Source organism: Pogoniulus pusillus, chromosome 9 (assembly GCF_015220805.1).
Source record: "Pogoniulus pusillus isolate bPogPus1 chromosome 9, bPogPus1.pri, whole genome shotgun sequence".
NCBI lineage: Eukaryota > Metazoa > Chordata > Aves > Piciformes > Lybiidae > Pogoniulus > Pogoniulus pusillus.
The window spans coordinates 12,032,591-12,054,232 of NC_087272.1; the positions used below are offsets into that span (position 1 = coordinate 12,032,591).

The following is a 21,642-nucleotide window of genomic DNA, read 5'->3' on the forward strand; positions in this document are numbered from 1 at the left end:
AAGACAGGAGATTTAGACTGGAGATTAGGAAGAAATTCTTTCTAGTGAGGGTAGTGGAACACTGGAACAGGTTGCCCAGGGAGGTTGTGGATATCCTCTTCCTGAAGATGTTCAAGGCCAGGTTGGATGAAGCCTTGCATAACCTGGTCTAGTGGAAAGTGTCCCTGCCCATGGCAGGGAATTTTGAACCTGATGATCTTTAAGGTCACTTCCAACCTAAACCATTCTATGATCAGTCTCTTGGTCATGACACTGACATTTTCTTTGACTCCATACACTCAAGCTATCAGGTTGCTATTGTACTTTATGTAGTGCTGGCCACTACTAGATTGCAAGTTATTCACGGATTGGCCTAAATGAATCAGAAGGTGCTGAAATCACATAATAGACACCACCACTGGAAATGGTCAGGATATAGGAATTAAGGGTGCATGATCTGCTACATGATCAAAACACATTAAGGCATGAGAAAGGCTGAGAAACTTGCCACTGGAAGCATCTGTTAAAAGCATTCAGTTTGTTTCTGTCACATTCCCTTTTAGCAGCACCAGTTGCAGATCTCTACCACTGAACAATCTGAAAGCTGAGTGAACAATTTCTTTCAATTGTTTGGTGTTCTCCCATATCCTGTGTGAAATCTTCTCTAATTCAAGACCACTACTTGCCTCTAAATGTGAGTGACAATTCAAGGAGAATCTAACCAAAATAATGCACTGACTTCTTTTTCCCCACCACTTTTAACTTCTTCAATCTACAGGATTTGACTTAGAAACATACAATCATAGAATAGTTTCAGCTGGCAAAGATCTCCAATATCACTGAGTCCAACCTTCAACCTAAGACAAACATGGCCATTAAAGCATGTCCTAAAGTGCCATGTCCACACGTTTCTGGAACACCTCCAGGGATGGTGACTCCACTACCTCCCTGGGCAGCCTGTTCCAATGCTGACTCTTGCAGCAAAGAAATTTTTCCTAATTGCCAACCTAAACCTCCCCTGCCACAATTTCAGGCCATTTCCTCTTGTTCTGTGACCTGACACTAGGGAGAAGAGACCCCCCCCACACCTCACTCCAACCTCTTTTCAGGGAGTTGTAATGAGCAATAAAGTTTCCCCGGAGCCTCCTCTTCTCCAGACTAAATAAACCCAGTTCCCTCAACTGCTCCTCATCAGGCCTGTTCTCCAGACCCTTCATAGTCCTGATTATGAAATATTAACCTAATGTACCTCTTCCGTAGTAACAGCTGTAGTGTCAGGGGAATGCTGCCCATAATAATGCAGCTTGATACAGAAGCACAGTAAACTGTAAATAAGCTTGTTACAGTTCCGTGGCACACAGGACTCCACTGTGAAGAGCCTTCATGAATTTAGTAAATCTCATCTCTTTTATTTTTTTTTCCTTTCCAGCAGATGATTTTCAAGACTTATGGCTGTACATTCCCTTTTATTCCAGCAAATGAAATGTAATTGTTTACTCAAGAACAGGATTATTTTGCTGCTACTACATTTGTGGGCATCATTCAGACATGCACATGTCAGTGCAGTGCTGTGCTCATAATGAAATCAAGATGAAAGCAAGACTTAGAGGAAATCTGAAGAGGAGACTGCCCTAAGAGCACCCATAATTGTGGTCATTTGTTAGTGAAGAAAGCAGAAGCAATTCCCTCCAGCAAACAGCTGCAGTGAAACAAGGGATGTGCTTGCTACAGATCAGCCTGGGCTGAAGCCAAAGCATCATGGGCAGCAGGTTGAGGGAGGAGATTCTGCCCCTCTGCTCTGGTGAGATCACAGTCAAGAGTTTCATGCCCAGCTCTAGGACTCCAAACACAAGAAGGACATGGGACTGTTGGAGTGGGTCCAGGAGCGATCCAAGGGCTGGAACACCCCTCCTATGAAAACAGTCAGAGAGTTGTGGAGAAGAGAGGGGTCTGGGGAGACCCTAGAGCAGCCTTCTATTATTTGAAGGGTCCTTCAGGAGAGCTGGAGAAGGAATTTTTCACATGGAGTGACACAAACAGGGGTAACAGCTTCAAACTGGAGGAAGATGGATTTAGATTAGACATTAGGAGGAGGAAATTCTTCCCAATAAAGGTGGTGAGGCACTAGAAGAAGTTGGCCAGAGCAGTTGTGGCTCCAAGCCTGGAAGTGTTGAAAGCCAGGTTGGATGTGGCCTTGAGAAACCTGTTCTAGAGGAAGGTGCCCCTGCCTATGTCAGGGGGTTTAATAATAGATGATATTTAAGGTTCCTTCCAACCTAAAACCATTCTACAATCCTATGAAATTAGCATCCTTAATCTGGAGCTCTCTGTAAGGCACCTCCCATACCATTTCTGTAAAACAGAGCATCCTCAGATGGAGAAGGGTCTTCCCCTTGACCCAAGTCTAGTCAGTTGTCTCCACCTCTGAAAGCTACTTGGCCAACTGTCCCGTGGCTGTTGCACCCTCAAGCACACTGCCCCTCTAATTCTTATGATTACATTTAACCAATCTGAATATCTCTTGTCAAAGAGAATCATGACCTTTTTGGTACTGTCTCTTTTGAGTTCTCAAGGAGAATGGACTGCTATGAGCCAATCTGAAGGCAACCATCCACCACTTGGAGCTCAAGGATAGCAGCCTTTTCTATTGAGCTGTATCAAGCCAAAATTTACTTTGCTGAAAGTCTTCAGTTGTAAGGTCTTTGATGAGGGAGCCAAGCACTAATTTTAGCAGTGGGGGCCCATGATGTTTATCTGTAAAACCAGTATTTTGGATGAATTCATCAAGGCTGGGACTCCCAGAAAACACTTCTCAAGAATGTGGCACACAAATCACAGAATGGACCTTAAAGATCATCCAGTTCCAGCTCTGCTGCCATGGGCAGGGACACCTTCCATTAGACCAGATTGCTCAAGGCCCCACCCAACCTGGCCTTGGAAACTTCCAGGGAAGAGGCATCCACAACCTCTCTGTGCAACCTGTTCCAGTGTCTTACTGTCCTTACTGGAAAGGGTGCCTAAATCTGACCTCCTCAAGTTTAAATCCCTTCCTATAGCACAGATGTCCCTCTGAATGGATTCCATCATATCATCAGGATTCTTCTGTAAGAACTGTCACACAAAGTGAATAATCTAAGGTCACCAATGTGCTTTAATGACATTCAAGGGCCAAAGCAGGCTCTAAATTCAAACATTTTAGAAAGGATTAGATCACAGGCCCTGGTGGAAATCTCTTGCTTTTACCAGTTACCAATTTGGCCCAGGATGATTCCAAGAGCCAAGCATTGTTTAAAAAAAGAGAACAAGAATAATGCTTACCTACAGAAAATCCTCCTGCACAGCTGAACAGCCATAAAATGAACACCAAACTCTTTGTTTCAGAGCTGTCAACACCAGTAAGTCTGAGCCTAACATGATTTGTTTGCGTGGGAAATCATTTGCCTGCTTTTCTAGAGGCCCACAGCTTGAGTCTGATGAACTTCAACCAGAGCACGTTAAACTTGCTCAGTGACTAGTAAGATACTTCTATGTTTCATTGTAAGGCAGACAGACTGCACCACTGAAAAGCCCAGTTCTTTGTCACTTGCTCTTCCTAACCCTGTCTTTGCCAGAGCTTACATTTTTCAGAGTTCTTTTCTAAGGGTGACTAAATGTTCAGTAAATACATCATAGATACAGTGAAAAAGAACAACCACAAAACCCAAAGAATCATAGAATATGCTGAATTAGAAGGGAAATTTAAAGGACATCAAGTTCCAGTCCCCTTATAGTAAGTAGGGACATACCCAAGTAGAGCAGGTTGCTGAGAGACCCACCAAGCCTGACCTGGTTTTGTCCACAAGCTCCCTGGGTAACATGTTCCAGTGTCTCACCACCCTTGTAGTAAAAAACATATTCCTAATACCCAACTTAAAGCTAATTTTTAAACTCACTGAAGAAAATATCTTCCAGGAGAAGATGCTATAGATGTAACCTCATACTCTAGCACTGCAGATATTTTTGCACATATGCCACTCAGGTATCCAAGACACAAGTCCAGGTAACTCCAATATTTCCTTAGGGAGACACAACAGTCATTACTGTCTCTTAAAAACATTGTGCACTGGCAATGACAAACTCAAACAGACAATGAGAAATCATCTGTTTGACAGAAGGAAGGCTCTGCAAAGGGTCTAGCCAAGCTGGATCAATGTGTTGAAGTTAATAGTATGAGATTCAACAAGGCCAAGTGCTGCACCTGGGTAGCAACAACTTCATGAATGCTCCAGGCATGGGGCAGAGTGGCTGCAAAGCTGCCTCACAGAGAATGACCTGAAGGTTTTGTTTGACATTTGGATGAACAGAAGCCAGAAGTGTGCTCAGATGGCCAAGAAGGCCACCAGCTTCCTGGCTTGCATCAGAGAAAGTGCGGACAGCAGGAGTAGGGAAGTTCTTCACAGAGAGAGTGATTTCCCATTGGAATGGGCTGCCCAGGGAGGTGGTGGAGGCACCGTCCCTGGAGGTCTTCAAGAAAAGCCTGGATGAGGCACTTAGTGCCATGGTCTAGTTGACTGGCTAGGGCTGGGCGATAGGTTGGACTGGATGATCTTGGAGGTCTCTTCCAACCTGGTTGATTCTATGATTCTAAGCTATCATGCTCCTGTACTCTGCACTGGTGAGGCCATACCTTGATTACTGGACTCTAACTCCAAGAAAGACATTTAGGTGCTGGAGTGTGTCCAGTGCTGCTGAAGGACCTGGAGAACATGACTGGTGAGGAGCAGCTGAGAGAACTGGGAGTGTTCAGACTGAAGAAGAGAAGGCTGAAGGGAGATGTCATTACTTTCTACAGATCCCTGAAAGGGGGTTGGAATGAGGTGGGTATTGGTCTCTTCTCCCTAGTATCAGGTAATAGAATGAAAGGAAATGGCCTGAAATTACGCCAGGGGAGATTTAGTTTGCAGATTAGGAAAAAATTCTTTGCTGCAAGAGTGGCCAGGGATTGGAACAGGCTGCATGAAGAGGTGGTGGAGTCACCTTCCCTGGAAGTGTTAAGACATGTGTGGACATGACACTTTAGGGCACGGTTTAGTGGCTGTGGTGGTCTTAGGTTGATAGTTGGACTTGATGATGGTTGGACTGATGATCTTGGAAATCTTTTCCAACTGAAATAATTCTGTGATTTTACATATGGCACGGGATAGAAGCAGCAGGGGCAGAAGATGACATTCCATGGCTAAGCTCTTTGCAATGTGGCAGAGGATTCCCATAGAAAGTTTTCCTTCACACTGTATACCTTAGCAACGTCTCTGCGTTGGTCAAATGAAAGCTACTTATGCCTCTCAACCAGAGTGCTGCTGATAAGTCTTATGCCTTTTAAACAGGTACAGGATGAAAGCTACTTATACCTCTCAACTAGAGTGCTGCTGATATGTCTTATGCCTTTTAAACAGGTACAGGGTTTAGGAAACCAGTGGACTTGAAATTTGACCTCTCACATGGTCAATCTGCCACCTTCTCACATTACACAAATAGGAATAGAACAGGTTTTTCTCATCCTCTTTGGTTTTTTTTTTCCCTCTCTGTTTCTTTTCCTCCAGTCCTGCAATGACTCAGAATTAATATCAGATGACAAACTGGACCATGTACCAAGAAGGGAAAAGTCACAATAAAAGCTCCTTCCCATTAATGGGACTATCCATTCATGTGGTGACTATTCCCACAGGGAAACTGGCCATAAATTATGTATTTGACATTTAGTTATAGATGATTATATCTGACATAATGAAGTCGTAATGGAAGGAGTTTGCACATTGTTTGGTTATTAAGTGCCCATTCCTTGTCCCTGCACCAGGTGCAACGGTGATAGGGCCATACAAATCATCCAGAAGAAAGGCTAAAACGGGTTTCCTCACTGATAAAGCACCACACATGTTTATTAATTTAGCAGGTTGTCTGATGTCTCCCCCATCTGCTCATTTAAAACTGTTATTTGCCCTATAAATATTTCAGAAAGAGAAGTGGAGCCAAAAAAAATTAGTCTGGCAGAAAAGGGAAGTAAAAAATAATAATTAAAAAAAAATCAAAATAAAAGGGTTTGAGAAGCACCAAATGAGCTGGGTTGGAAAGGATCATAAAGATCATGCACTTCCAACCCCACTGCCACAGGCAGGGGCACTTTCCACTAGACAAAGCAGATTAAGCCCTCATACAACCTGGCCTTGAACACCTCTAGGGAGGAGGCATCCACAACTTCCCTGGGCAACCTGTGCCACTGTCTCCCCACCCTCAGCAAAAAGAATTTCTTCCTGATCTCCAGCCTAGATCTACTCTCTTCCAGCTCAAAGCTACTGCACCTCACCCTATCACTACAAGTCCCTCACCAGCTTTCTTGTAGGCTTCCTTCGGGTACAGGAAGGCCACTGTGAGGTCTTCCCAGAGCCTTCTCTAGTCTGAACAATCCCAACTGTCTCAGCCTGTTCACACAGGAAAGAGGGCTGTTCTCCAGCCCTCTGATCACCTTTGTGGCCCACCTCTAGACCCCCTCCAACAGTCCCATACCCTTCTTGTGTGGAGGACACCAGAATTGGACAAGTGGAGTCTCATGAGAGCAGAGCAGAAGGGCAGCATCCCCTCCCTGTCCTGCATCTCTCACTGCTTTGAATGCAGCCCAGCACACAGCTGCCTTCTGGGCTGCCAAAAGCCAATGTACATGATTAATTTTTCATCAACTGACAATCTCAAGCCTTTCTTTCTGAGTCTGCTCTCAAGCCACACCTTGCCCAGCCTGTATGTGTGCTTGGGCCTGCCCCCACCCAGGTTTTGTGATGAGAAAGGTCTCACGCTGAGAATGGTCTCACACTGAGAATGGTCTCATGCTGCAAGCAGCGCTGCACTCTATTTTTTTTCCAAGTTGAATTGTTTCAGCAGCTTTTTTTTCAAGCTGATAATAGGACATTCACTTCAGATTAGTGATGCTTCAGGGTGCACCACCATAGCTGACTCTGCTTTCCAGCTGTTGCCGCTGCCAGAGGGGCGAAACCTTCCATTGCTGATGGCGAGTGGCACATTTCAGCACAGCTGAAAATGAAATCCACTGTCAAAAGAATCTCCTGGATGGATGTCTCTGTCGGTTTGGAGCTTACGGGGTTGCACAGCAGTGACAAAGAACAACATTCCAGGGCATCTTCAAATCCCAGTTACAGTGTCACAGAACGGTAGGGGTTGGAAAGGACCTCTAGGGATTGACTCCAACTCCCCTGCCGAGGGAGGTTCATCTAAAGAAGGTCACACAGGAACACGTTCAGGTGGGATTTGAATGTCCTCAAAACCAGAGACTCCATCACCTCTCTAAGCAGCCTGTTCCAGTGCTCCAGCACCATTAAGTTAAAGTAGCTCCTTCTTGTGTTTAGATGGAACTTCTTACGTGCCCACTCCCCCTTGTCCTGCTCATGCTGATGTCCACAGCAAAATTCCTTTACAAGAAAGCTCTTGGGGGGAAAAAAAATAAAAAGCACTTTTTTTTTTTTTTTTTTTTAAGATAAGGAGGTGTTAAGCATCATCCAGACTCTTCCCCCTCCACCCCAAAAGCCTGAGATATTTTCAAGTGTAAAGACTTTGAACAGTTCCCACCAGCAGACTGGATTTAGCAGTTCTCCTTGAGAGACTTTGTTAGCTCCAGCTTTCTGCTAGAGTGAACGCTGTTATCTTATAAATAAACAGCAATGCCCTGAGGTGCCCCTCTGCAATGAAAACACACATTCCAAAGAAGTAAGAGCAACAGTTCGACACCACAGTGAAAAAGAAAATGGCAAACGGCAGGCAATTAACTCTTCCTGAGTATGGAGAGCTACAGCACCTAACAAGCAAGCAGAATTGCAGGCTGGCTGCAGGATCTCCAGCTGCTCTGGCTGCTCTTGCTCTAGAATCATAGGATCATGGAATCATAGACTAACAGAATCACAGAATGATGTAATAGTTTTGGTTGGAAAAGCCCTTTCAGATCATCCAGTCCAACCATTCTCTAACCCTACCAAGGCTGGGGCTAACCCATGGCCTTCAGCACCACATCTACACAGCTTTTAAACACCTCCAGGGAGAGGTATTCAATCACCTGCCTGGGAAGCCTGTCACAGTCTTTGAGAACCCTGTCACCAAGAATTCTCATCTCATATGCAACCTAAGCATTCCCTGGTGCAACTTCAGGACATTTCCATTTGTCCTGTCACTTGTTCCTAGGGAGAAGAGGCCAACCCTCACTTTACTCCAATCCTCTATCAGTGAGTTGTAGAGAGCAATGAGGTTTCCCCTCAGCCTTCTTTTCTCCAGACTAAACAATCCTACTTCCTTAAGATGCTTCTAACCAGTCCCATTCTCCAGACCTTTCATCGTCTTCACTGCCCTTCTCTAGACATGCTCCAACCCCTCAATGTCCTTCTAGTGAGAGGCCCAAAACAGAATCCTGGACTCAAGCTGTGGCCTCACCAGTGCTGAGCACAAGGAGATAATCATTGCCCTTCCCCTGCTGGTCACACTATTCCTGACCCAGGCCAGGATGCTGTTGGCCTTTTTGACCATCTGGGCACACACTGTCTCTTCTTCAGCCAGCTGCCAATCAGCATCCCAGGGCTTTTTCTCCTGGGCAGCTTTCCAGCCACTCTGCCCCAAGCCTGGAGCATTCATGGGATTGTTGCAACTCAAATGCAAGACCTAACACTCGCTTTGTTGATTCTCTTACATCTACAGAAGCTGAATCTCACAACTGTGATTTACAGGAGGGAAAAAATACCACAGTGCCTTAACTGGAGCCCTGGCTAGGAAAATCTGTACAGAAGGGTGATGTCTTGCCATCACTCCTTTATTTGCTCTTTATTTCTAGAACTGGCACCAACACAGAGGTTTTTTTTTATCAATTAATATCTTGGAAGTGTGCTGACTTCAAGCATATCAATCTCCAAGACAGTTACTCCCTGGGCTTCAGCTTTGAAAGAAATCTTTGCAAAGCTCTAGCTCAAGATGGAAGGAGAACTCCTCAGACAGCTTAGCTTCAAATGCCAGGCATATATTTCATGGCTAATATGATTCCATCTATTTGATAAAATCTGCCTCTATCAAGTTTTATAAATTGTTTTATTGTGTGGATCCAGTGAGTTTAATTCACTTATTTGCTGTGTTTTAGTACCTGGCAGAATTTGAGTCTAAACACTGAATGTGATTTATTGCCATCTATAATAATTCCATAAAATCCCTTCCTAAGCCAGAGTAGCAGCATTGGAATCAGCATCTAGGACACTTCTTGCTATCATCAGTAACCAGGAATCCATTTTAAACACAGGTTTACACTTCGGTCTGTGCAACTCCAATCTGAGGAGTCCCTGGAACCATTCTGCATATACTTAGGGTAAGAAGGTGTGTAAGAGTCATGTTCTGATGTCCAGATGAACAGACTGAGAGGAATAATAGAATCATAGAATTGTTTGAGTTGAAAAAGTCCTCTAAGATCATTCAGTCTAACCATCACCTTAAGACCACCATGGCCATTAAACCACGTCTCCAAGTGCCACATCCATGTGTTTCTTGAACACCTCTAAGGATGGTGACACCACTGCCTCCCTGGGCAGCCTGCCCCAATGTCTGACAACTCTTGCAGCAAAGAAATCTTTCCTAATGTCCAGCCTAAACCTCCTCTGGTGCAACTTGAGGCCACTTCTTTACTGAGGCCAATCTCCAGTTCACTCCAACCTTCATTCAGGAAGCTGTAGAGAGCAATAAGGTCTCCCCCAGGCTCTTCTTTTCTAGCACGAACACTCCCAGTTTCCTCAGCTGCTCCTCACCAGTCCTGTTCTCTAGACCCTTCACCACCTTTGTTGCCTTTCTCTGGACACACTCCAGCAACTCAGTAACTTTCTTGGAGTGAATGGCCTAAAACTGAACCCAAAACACAAGGTGTGATCTCATCAGTGCTGAGCACAGGGGGACAATCCCTTCCCTTGTCCTCCTGGCCACATTATTTCTGATGCAGGCCAGGATGCTGGTGGCATTGTTGGCCACCTGAGCACACTGGTGGCTGACCTCCAGTCATTTGTCATGCAGCACCCCAGCACATGGTTAGCAGTGCTTTGTTTACAGAACTAATTGTAAACCAGCCTCTAAGCTAAAAAGAGTGTGAGGAATAAGAAGTGTCCTGACACAAAATGCTGATTCAGACTCTCATTTCCATCAAGCGATTTGCAGTGTCGTTACCATGCTACTGCACAGAGCTGTGGCTCAGAGTAATCACCCTTTAATGCATAGTGACACTAATGTACTAGTAAACTACTGGAGTTTATTCACTACTAGTATCAGGACTCTGAAAGGCAGGTAAAAAACACCCTGAATGCAAAGCCAACATGTGGACATGTCATCAGGGATAAATTTGTTTAAAAAGGAGAAGGAAGAGGCAGCTACAAAATAAATCCACTAGCTGAGAATTGCAACCTCCTAAGCCTCACAGGAGCACTAAAGCTGTGTAGGTTTTGAATAATTTGGGAAGGAAAGATGCTTTTATCTCCCTGCCCTGGCTCTACATCCATTTATTACAATTAAAATTGTACAGTGGCTTCTTTCTGCCAGACTAAGTGCAACACTGACCTGGGCCTGGTGTTCAGCTGAGTGTGAGGGAAAATGCAGGGGGGAAATGAAAAGCATCAAAAGCACAGTCAACAGCATCAGTGCTTGATGTCATAATGCTGCTCTTTTTAGAGAGTTCCAGCTACTGGAAACATGGAAACCAAGGAGAGCTTCAGGACAGAGGTTTTGCTTTATTTGGTTAAAACAGCTCTTGTGGCTACAGTATTAAATAGAATACTCCATCTCTTCTCCCTAGCAGCTGGTGATAGGATGAGAGGAAATGGCCTCAGCTTGCACCAGGGGAGACTTAGGTTGGAGATTAGGAAAAGTGTCTTTGCTGCAAGAATGGTCAAGCATTGGAACAGGCTGCCCAGGGAGGTGGAGTCACCATCCCCAGAGGTGTTTAAGAAATGTGTGGCCTTGGCATTTTGGGACATGGTTTAGTGGTCATAGTGGCATTGAGTTGGCAGTTAACTCAATGACATTAAAGGTCTTTTCCCACTGAAACAATTCTATCATTTTATGATTCTATGTTCTAAGGTGTCAGAAAACACAGCCAAAAAGACCTCAAGCTTCCTAAGTTTCACAGTTAGAAAAAAAATACCATGATTATGATAACATTCTTAGGGATCCTGGGTCCTGACCCAGGGAATGAGGCAGCTGATGTGTAAGTAGAACTACACCTCCCAGGTCTCAGGGCCAGAGGAGAACTTTGTCCTTCCCCTGGGAGAGAGTATTGACTGCTGCATGTTTAATATCCCCCAGTCACCCAGTGAACAGACTGATGCATTCAGAGCTGCTCTCTCTATGGCCCTCCCTAATTAAGTTATACAAGAGGATTTGAGTACTTTCACCATTGTGTAGCAGTAGCAGAATCTGTCCTTCCATTCTGAGCAGCTCAGAGACTTTAAAGTCTCTCAAGTGGGGGTATGGAGACTCTGGTGGAAGTGGTTAATGTAGCAGTTTATGTTGCATAAACTCCATTTTACCTTCTCTTCAAGTGCTGCTACTGTTCTGCCTGACCCAGTTTGCTCTGCTCCTGGTGGCAGTACCATTCATCTTGCAGAGATGCCCTCATGAGCAGTAGCTCTCATCTTGGAGAAAGCAAGGTGCAACAGCTTTGGTGTCTGCTGTTCCACCATCCTTGAATCTTCCATAGGCTGCTCCAGATGCCACAGTGAGGATTTACAATGACTTATTCTAAGTCAGCTCTGAATCATCACATCTAAGATCAGATTTGCACTAGCAGGTCCTGGGAGTCATAACTGATTATGCCTTTCTGGAGTGGTCTGTCAGAGCAGCCAGGTGAGTAAATCTGACCACAGAAGCGTAGGCTTTCAAGGGCCTTAAGAAGAAGCTGATGCTGTCAAAGGTATGTGCCAAACCTCCAGGGTAGTTCGCTCAAAGCTGACTGGAGGTTGTGAACTGCCAGGACATTGTATGTGACCAGACCAACTTATGACAAGGCCAGATTTGGAAAGAGGACACTGAATCCACCATCCTCCACCACACAGCACATGGTTCCACCTTGCAGAGATGCAAGAGGCATCACCAAGGAAGGATAATGCAAAGGCAGCTTCTCTGCAGCAAGAGCTGATTCCTTCACTTTGGTTCTAGCAGCAGCTAAGCAAACACAGTGACACACACAAAGGGGGAAAGCCCAGCAAAAAGGGACTTGATTTAGTTACAGATCTGGCCACACAACTGCTGCTGGAAGAGCTCCCTCAAAGCTAAAGGAGCTGTCTAGCATGGGATCACTAAGATTGTGAGGGCATTGAAACTTCTCTTATATGAGGAAAGGCTGAGAGAATTGGGGCTTTTCACCTTGGTCAAGAGGAGGCTGAAGCAGAACTTTATTAATGTTTACAAACACCTAAAGGGTGAGTGTCAGGAAGATGGAGCCAGACTCTTCTCAGTGGTCCCCAGTGACAGGACAATGAGCAACAGGCACAAACTTAAACATAAGAAGTTCCCTGTAAACATGAGAAGGAACTTCTTTACTCTGAGGGTAGCAGAACACTGGAGCAGGCTGCCCAGAGGTGGAGAATATCTCTGGTGGCATTCAAAGCCTTCCTGGACATGTTCCTGTGTGACCTATTTTAGGTGATCCTGTTCTGGCAAGAGGGTTGGACTCTTACCATCTTCAGATGTCCTTTCCAACCCCTACCTTTCTGCGATTCTCTGTTTCTGTGCCAGTGTGCTTTAATTTAGCCCATAAAGTCCTTTGACTATTTGGAATAGCAGGGCTGTGAGTCACAGCTGCAGTCCACTGACACAAAAGTTTTTTTCTGTCTGCCAGAACTTTTGGGATGGCTAACGAAGTGAGGTCTTAAGACAGGTTGATTCACATTACATCACGACAGCATGTGTGCTGGTTTGAGCTAGCTAGAATGTTTTGGTGAGAAGAACTAGAGTATTGGTTGTGAAAGGAAAACAGTGATAATGTCTACTTCACTCATAGGCTTGCTGAGAGGTATAAGAACAAGAATCAAAACATAGATAAGGCACTTCTGCTTGGGAGCTCTGAGCTGCATTTCTCTCTCCAGCCTCTCTGCTGTCTCTCTGATTAATCCACTTTGCTCCCTAACCCCCTGGCCAAACCTCCATTCTTCCTTGGGACTGGGGTAAGGTTGAGAGGTGTGGGAGAAGGTGGAAGGGCAGTTGGGAGCCCCTCCTGGGGACTCAGGTTTCTGGGAGGACTGTTGTGTTTCTGTATTACCTTTTACCTTGTCTATTTCTGTCTATAAGTGTATATACTGTACATATCTGCTTGTACATTGAGCTAAATATAAACTTCATTCAATTTCCAGAGCCGGCTGAGTCTAGTCTGGGTGATTTCCAAAGTGTGGGAGGGTGGGTAACACCCAAACCACTACAGCACATCAATCCAGATTAGTCTTGCATTGACACATTGTGTTCTCCAATTGTGAGCCACAAGTGCACAGAAACACACTCACAGACCTAAAGACTTGGGGTAGGATGGTGACAATCACTATCAAGGCCAACCTCACACTCTTTCTGCCACTGTATCCCTTGCAGAGGAGGAGAAAGAAAAAAAACAATAACAAAACTAAACAGTTGTTAATCTGAGATAGACAGACTGCATTTGGTTGGAAGGTACCCTCAAAGATCATCTTGGCCAACCCCCATGCATGCAGCAGTGACGCCTCCAACTACAGAAGGCTGCCCAGGGCCACATCCAGTCTGATCTTAAACATCTCCAGGGACAGGGCCTCAATCACATCCCTCAACAACCTGTTCCAGCATTTCACCATTCTTATAGTGAAGAACTTCCTCCTGATGCCTAATTTAAATCACTCCTGCTCCAATTTCAAACCATTGTCCCTTGTCCTGTCACCACAGCCCCTTCCAAACAGTCCCTCCACAGCCTTTCTGTAGGTCCTTTTCAGATACTGAAATGCAGGTTCAAAGTCTCCCTGGAGAAGCCTTCTCTCCAGGCTGAACAGTCCCTGTTCTTTCAGCCTGTCTTCATAGGAGCAGTGCTCCAGCCCTCTGAACATCTTTGTTGCCCTCCTATGGACCCAGTGCAGCAGGTCCATCTCTCTCTTGTGTTGGTGGCCTCATAGCTCAATCCAGTACTCTCCACGATAACAAGCTTCATCTATCCACTTCCCTTTCCTTCTTACAGAACATTCCCTGTGTTTGAGGTCCATACACCTTTCAGAGAACCACAGAATCACAGAATATATTTGGTTGGAAGAGATCTCAAAGATCATCCAACTCAACCCTGCACCCAGCACTGATGGGTCAACACTAAACCATATCCTTAAGCACCAAGTCTACACATTGCTTGAACATCTTCAGGGATGCCCTCCGTCCTGGGCAGGCCACGCCAATGTTTGAGAACCCTTTCAGTGAAGAAATATTTCTTAACATCCAGTTTGAACCTCCCCTGGCACAGCTTGAAACCTCTAGTGCAGTCACTTGGCATTGAGGAGAAGAGGCTGCCCTCTCCTTGCCTTCATGGAATTGTATAGAGCAATGAGGTCTCCTCTCAGCCTCCTCTTCTCCAGACTGAACAACCTCAGCTACCTCAGATGCTCCTCCTAGGTCTGTGCTCCAGGCCCTTCACCAGCCTCTTCTCACTTCAGTGTCCTTCCTGTAGTGAGGTGCCCAGAACTGAACACAATACTCAAGGTATGGCCTCACCAGTACTGAGTACAGGGGGATGATCACCTCTCTGTTCCTGATGGCCATCATGTTTCTACCACAGTATCACAGTATCTAATACAAGCCAGGATGTCATTGGCCTTCTTGGCCACTTGGGCACACTGCTGACTCATATCAGTCGACGGTCAACCAATACACCTAAGTGCCTCTCTAAGCTGCAGCTTTCCAGCATTTCAATTGCCCAATGTTTCAAGCCATGTCCCAAAGTGTCATACTCACATGGGTCTTGAACACCTCCTGCGACCAAGCCACCCCTCCATATACCTGCCTGATTTTAGCCAAGCTACCATCCATTCCAAGAAAGACAAGTGGTGATTCTGACAGCCAACATGAACAGTCACAAGCTAATTAAAAGGAGTAAAAGGAGGTGTAAAAGTCCTGCACCAGCACAGATATTTGCTCTTGGACTAAGGCCAGTACTGGGGGTTCATCACAACACACTCAGGGGACAATGCTCTAAACATGGCAGAGATATCAAAAGCTCACATTCATACCACTTTACGTGTATCATTCACAAAAGTCACCTATCTTAACTGGTTTATTCTGGACTTATTCCACAAGCATTGGCTACTAGCATTGTCCGGAGGGCAACAAGCTCATCACAAGCTGAACCAGTCTCTAGAGTTAACAGATGTCAGCACCAGCTCAGAGAAAGAACTCTGAGCAAGGGCAATGCAGATTGAATCTAGGCTTGAACCACCTCACAAACATGTCTGCACCTCCACTCACCTGAGGGGCAGCTGAAACCTGCATTTTAGCATTTTGCCAACAGCCCCCTGTGCCTGTGCACTACCATAGAAAGAAAGGAGGAAGGCAAAGGGCAGGACCTAAGGTATGCTGCAAAAGGAAACCAGTAGGAAGAGCAAGCCAGCTTGTGAACAAGACAGTATGTTCAAAGCTATGCAATGGAATCCATGGGATATGGTCATCTCTCACACAGCTCTTGAAAGAATTCAATTGCTCTGGAGTGTCCTTGGATGGAGGGTGGGACTTTTGCCATGGAGGCTCTATGAACACGTGAATGATGGAATCTCAAATCATGGATGGGTCACAATGCAGGTGCATGGAGGCTGTCACTGACTCACCCTTGGATGGCAGTCTCTCCAGATCCGAATCGAGGTGGATTGGTGGGGCAATGTAGGAAACCTGCCCGTGGTGAGCCTGCCCTGTGAACAAATAAGGGGTTTAGTTCTGCTGTTTCCTACTGAGTGCTAGCAGGGGGACAATTAAAGGAACGGCATTTTTATGGCACTGAACTCTAAACAGGCACAGGAGGGTTCTGTCCTATTACACACTTTTCACAAAGAAGTTCCATTTTCTGGAGACACTCAATGAAAAGTTGAAAATACTCCCATTCCCTTTGGATTTTCCATATAGATGTGGGTACCACACTGAACTTTAGCCATACCTGCTTTCCCACTACCATGTACACTCTAAACATCATTTTCTTGAAAGGCCATATCACAGAATCATGGAATCAAAGAATGGTTTATGATGGAAGGAATCTTAAAGATCATCTAGTTCCAACCCCCTTCCTCCTCCTCCCTCATGGGCAGGGACACCTTCCACTAGACCAGCTTGCTCAAGGCCCTCTCCATCCTGGCCTCAAACACATCCCGGGAGAGGGCAACCACGACGCCCTTGGGTAACCTTCTCCAGTGCCCCACCGCTCCAACTGGAAAAAATTTCTTCCTAATCTCCAGTCTCAATCTCCTCTCTTCCAGCTCAAAGCCATTAACTCCCATCCTACCACTATAAGCACTCATAAAAAGTCCCTCCTCAGCTCTCCTGTAGCCTCCTTCAGACACTGGAAGGTCTGTCTGGACCCTTCTCTTCTCCAGGCTGAACAGTCCCAACTCTCTCAACCTGTCCCCACAGAGGAAAGCACTCCAATTCTCTCTGCATCTTCATAGCCTCCTCTGGACCTGCATCAACAGTTCCATATCATTTTTGTGTTGGGGGCACCAGAGCTGGACACAGTACTGTGTCCAGTGTGTACTGTCAGTACACCACAGATGACAATTAACTTCCTGGATGTCCTTGCAATCTGTTAATCTCACTTTGAGAATGCAGTAAGCCTTTCTACATCACAACAAGTTGTGAAGGAAGTGTAGCATGAAGTACAACCACATTTGCTTTTTCCCACCTGCAGAAGATGCAGGTGTGGCTTTGCAGAGCATCACATCACTTTCAACCTGGGTGAAAGCTTTTGTGCTTTCCCAACATCATAAGGCAGTTTCTCAGTCTCCATTCTTCTCCAGTAATTTGGAGGTAATTCCACTAAGAAACTTCCACTTCCATCCAACCCATGTTGTTATAATTCATCTATTTACCAGCACAATTTGCAGGGCTGTTAATCTCTTTTTTTTTTCTAAACACAGAAAGTTAATGACACATAGATTACAATAACAGTTGGAGTAACCTTCCTGTTTCAAGTAATATTCTTGCTGCAGTAAAAGCAGTTGATTCCTCTTAGGAGACACATTCCAAATAATTAATACAGCTCCCTGTTGGCATTTGCTGTTGTTGCTCAGAGCAATTTCCAAGCTAGCATCCCAGGCAGCGGAGCGGTGGAATGGTCTTCAGGCTTCTTTGTAATGACACCCAGGAATACCATGAGCACAGCAGGCTGTTGCACATAATATGCTGAAAACATCTCTTCAGGGAGATAAAATATTAATGGGAAAAGGGAAAAAAAAAAAAAAACAACAAAGGAAAGACAAAAGAGAAGGATCCAGGGAGACCTTAGAGGAGCTTCCCAGTACTTGAAGGGGGCTATAAGAAAGCTGAAGAGGGACTTTTTACAAGGACTTGTAGTGACAGGATGAGAGGGAAGGAATTGAAGCTGGAAGAAAGGAGGTTTAGACTGGCTATTAGAAAGAAATTATTTCCAGTGAGGGCGGTGAGACATTGGAACAGGTTGCCTGAGGTGGTTGTGGTTGCCCCCTCCCTGGAGGTATTCAAGGCCGGGTTAGATAAGGCCTTGAGCAACCTGGTCTAGTGGGAGGTGGATGATCTTTATGGTCCCATCTGACCCAAACAATTGAGTCAACACTACAATTGTGCTTCATTTTCTAGGCATGAACGCCAGCTTAGCTACTTTTCAGACACATCATAGTTTTCCACACAAGAAATAAAGACTCTCCACTGGTATCTGTGGCTCAAATTATACATTCAGGATCAAGCACCTTGAGTCCCTTCTTGTTAATAATCAGAACCAGCTTTTTCTTTTGAAAACCCAAAGCAACTGGGTTTTGTGGCAATAGTGACATCTTAGAGGTTTAAGTGACAAGAGGAAAGGTGGAGGTGTGCTAAAGCAAGCCCTGGTACACAAGCACATGGACAAAATGTGAGGTCAGGAGGCCAAACTAAAGGATCAGAGCAATGGGCTTTATGACTTTAATAGTATTAAAAGGTTAACCACTGATTTAATTAAAACCTCCACAATTTTACTGGATGGATCTCTGCAAGATGCAGAGACTGATATGGCTGGTGTCACCTGAGTGCAGATCACACTGGCCTTAAAGACTGACAAATTATGCTAAGTGACACCGATTCCTCACCTCTGTTGTGTGAATTCTGCAGCTGCAGATACTTACTTCTAGCCCTGACTCTAGGAATGAGCATTTCCAGAGGAGACCATCAAGATGATCCCAGGGCTGGAGCACCAATCCTATGAAGACAGGCTGAGAAAGTTGGGGTAGTTCAGCCTGGAGAAGAGAAGGCTCCTGAGAATCCTTTGAGCAGCCTTCCAGTATCTGAAGAGGGCTACAGGAGAGCTAGGGAGGGACTTTTTACAAAGGTCTGTAGTGACAGGATGGGCAGTAATGGCTTCAGGCTTGAAGAAGATGAACTTACTTCAGACATGAGTAAGAAATTCTTCCCATGAGAGTGGTGAAAAACTGAAACAGGTTGCCCAAAGAAGTTGTGGAGGCTCCAAGCCTGGAAGTGTCAAAAGCAAGGTTGAAAAAGACCCCATGGAAGCTGGTCTAGTGGAAGGTGTCCCTGCCCATGTTAGGAGTTTGGAACTAGAAGACCATAGGATGTTAGGGGTTGGAAGGGACCCAAAGAGATCATTGAGTCCAACTCTCCTGCCAGAGCAGGACAATACTATCTAACACAGATCACAGAGGAACACATCCAGACAGGCCTTGAAAGTCTCCATAGAGAAAGACTCCACAACCTCCCTGGGGAGCCTGTGCCAGTGCTCTGTGACCCTTACAGTAAAGAAGCTCTCCCTTGTGTTGAGGCAAAACCTCTTTTGCTGCTATTGTCTGCTCATGCCACCTCTTTCAATAAGGACAGATACTTGCCACCTATAGTAACCAGGCCATAAAAAACATGGTATGGAAATAGGGGGGAGGAAGAAAGGGGGAAAAAAATCCAAGGAGCATTATAGCAGCAATCTGGGGAGCAAAACAGAAGTATGACCTTGATGTGGCCATCCTTGGGTTAAAGAAAAGGGAAGTTGATTGCAGGCTAGAAGGCGGCCTGATGCCTGAGAGATGCCCTCCAACCCAAGCCATTCTGTGCTTCTATGATTCCAGTCATCGCCTCTGCAGTTCCAGAACAACACTTGAAAAGAGGAACGTGAAAGCCTTATAGAGAAAAGAGATGACAGGAAAAACAACAACGATCCCCTTTCCAAATTGCCTGATCCTTCAGCTGCTATTTTCTGCACCTCGGATCAATGATGCAGCTCCAGGAGATGGGACTCAGTTTCCCTTGACTTCCCAGCTCTCAAGCTTTCATTTTTACCCTCAAAGCTATTAACTCCTGATGTTAGTTTCAATCTGAAGAGCTATCCAGGCGCTAACCAATTTTGACCTGGTATCCATGCTTACAGAAAAGGAAATGGTTGGTGCCAGGTCCTCTCCAGCTTTTGCAGGATGCTCCAAAATAGCTGCACCTCTTTATATAAGTGGCTTACTTTTTACTTATTTAAAATAATATTATTTTTGTTAAAATCAACACAAAAAAACCCAACAAGGCAGCTTCTGACTAAATACCAAAATTCCAAAGGTCAAGATGTGTCTGCTGCTGATGGGAAGTTGAACATGTCTGGTGTCCTGACAGCTTGCACAGCCTTCTCTAAATCCCACCCTGACTATAACCATCTGGTGTTTCTGCAGCCAGATTCCAGGTAAACAAAAATAAACAGCAATTAAACATAACCAACAAAGTAACATGTGATGAAGATGCCAATTTTGCATCTAATCTCTAAGGTTGTGCTTCATTTCCCTCATTCCTCTTGCTGGTGAGGTCCTGCCACCAGTGTGGTCAATGACTGTGGCTTCCTGTGGGTGGTAGGAGCAGAGGAAACAGTGAGCAACATGGGGCAATGCTGGAGGAGAGCCATGGGTCAATCCTTGTTTGCTTTTCTTTGTTTCATACTTCAAGGATTCAGGTCTAGCCAATGCTGCATAAATGCAGACACCATCCCTGGGCAAAAAGCAGATGTGACCCAGGTAGCTACAAACTCCTTGTTGTCTGCTTATGCCACCTCTCTCAATAAGGACAGATATTTGGCACCTGTAGTAACCAGGCCATAAAAACATGGTATAGAAACAGGGGGGAGGAAGTAAGGGGGGAAAAAAAACCCAAGGAACATTATAGCAGCAATCTGGGGAGCAAAACAGAGGTATGACCTTGAAAGTCCACTCAATGATGGGGCCATCTTTGGGTTAAAGAAAAGGGGAGTTGATTGGAGGCTAGAAGAAGGCCTGATGCCTGAGAGATGTAATATATATAAAAAGGCAATAACTTAGAAGAACAGAGGAAATGTTTTCTGAATACTGAAGGAAACAAAACAGCTTGGCCTAAGGGATTTTTAAAACCCTTAACAAAATATATATATTATCTGGATCCTCATAGATGAGAAAATATCTCCAACCCCCCTATATGGTCAGAAATCTGCCCCTAAGCGATGTAGCCACCTACAGACACCACAATAGAAAACCACAGGGAAAAAAAGCATGTGTGAATGCATGGAGCAACTGAGGAAGGTAGCAACAAAGCTGTCTCACCTGCTTGTCTGTTGACAAACCACTTGCCCCCGGTCCTTTTACGAAACACAGAATCACAGAGTGGTTTGGGTTGAAAGGGACCTTAAAGAGCTTCTAGTTCCAGCCCCCTCACCATAGCCAGTGACACCTTCCACTAGACCAGGTTGCTCAAGGCCCCATCCAACCTGGCCTTGAAGACCTCCATGGAAGAGGCATCCACAGCCTCCCTGGGCAACCTGTGCCAGTGTCTCATTACCCTTAATGGAAAGAATTTCTTTCTAACCTCCTGTCTAAATCTCCCCTCTTCCAGCTCAAAGAAGCTGGAAGAGGGGAGATTTAGACAGGAGGTTAGAAAGCTCACTACATGCTGCTGCCAAAAGTCCCTCTGCAACTCGCCTGTAGCCCCCTTAAGGAACTGGAAGGCTGCTCTGAGGTCTCCTCAGAGCCTTCTCCTCTCCAGGATGAAAAGTTGCAACTCTTGCAGCATGACCCTACATGGGAGGTGCTCCAGTCCTCTGATCATCTTTGTGGCCACCTCTGGACTCTCTCCAACAGTTCCATTTCCTTCCTGTACTGGTAGAACTAGAACTGGACACAGAACTCCAGGTGGGGTCTAGCCAGAGCAGAGGGGAAGAATCACCTCACTCATCCCATGGGCTCACATACCCACTCTTTGTAGCATCTGAGAAGGCAGACCTCTCTCCTGACCCCATACCAAGTTTGTAGTGATCATCACATTGGATTTTTTCAGAGGACAACTCCTGTCACCATGCATGCAGTCAGGAAGCCTTCCTTCCTGACCTTTGTTTGTCTTCCCCCTGAGATTTTACTGGGTACTGCCACAGAGAAAACCTGACCAGGAAACACGAGACTGATAGAG

The 21,642-nt window shown here is 45.4% G+C and overlaps 1 protein-coding gene across 24 annotated transcripts in view; it reads right to left on the reverse strand.

Moving 5' to 3' along the window:
• Window positions 1-21,642, reverse strand: part of ADGRL3 (adhesion G protein-coupled receptor L3) — a 667,301-nt gene that overhangs the window by 174,977 nt on the left and 470,682 nt on the right. For 23 of the 24 annotated variants that reach the window (XM_064148540.1, XM_064148545.1, XM_064148522.1 and 20 more), the window contains one exon: window positions 15,843-15,923. The exons of the other annotated variant lie outside the window; for it this stretch is intronic. In XM_064148540.1, coding sequence (XP_064004610.1) covers window positions 15,843-15,923 — 81 coding nt within the window. The remainder of the gene's footprint in view (window positions 1-15,842; window positions 15,924-21,642) is intronic. 24 annotated transcript variants of the gene reach the window in all.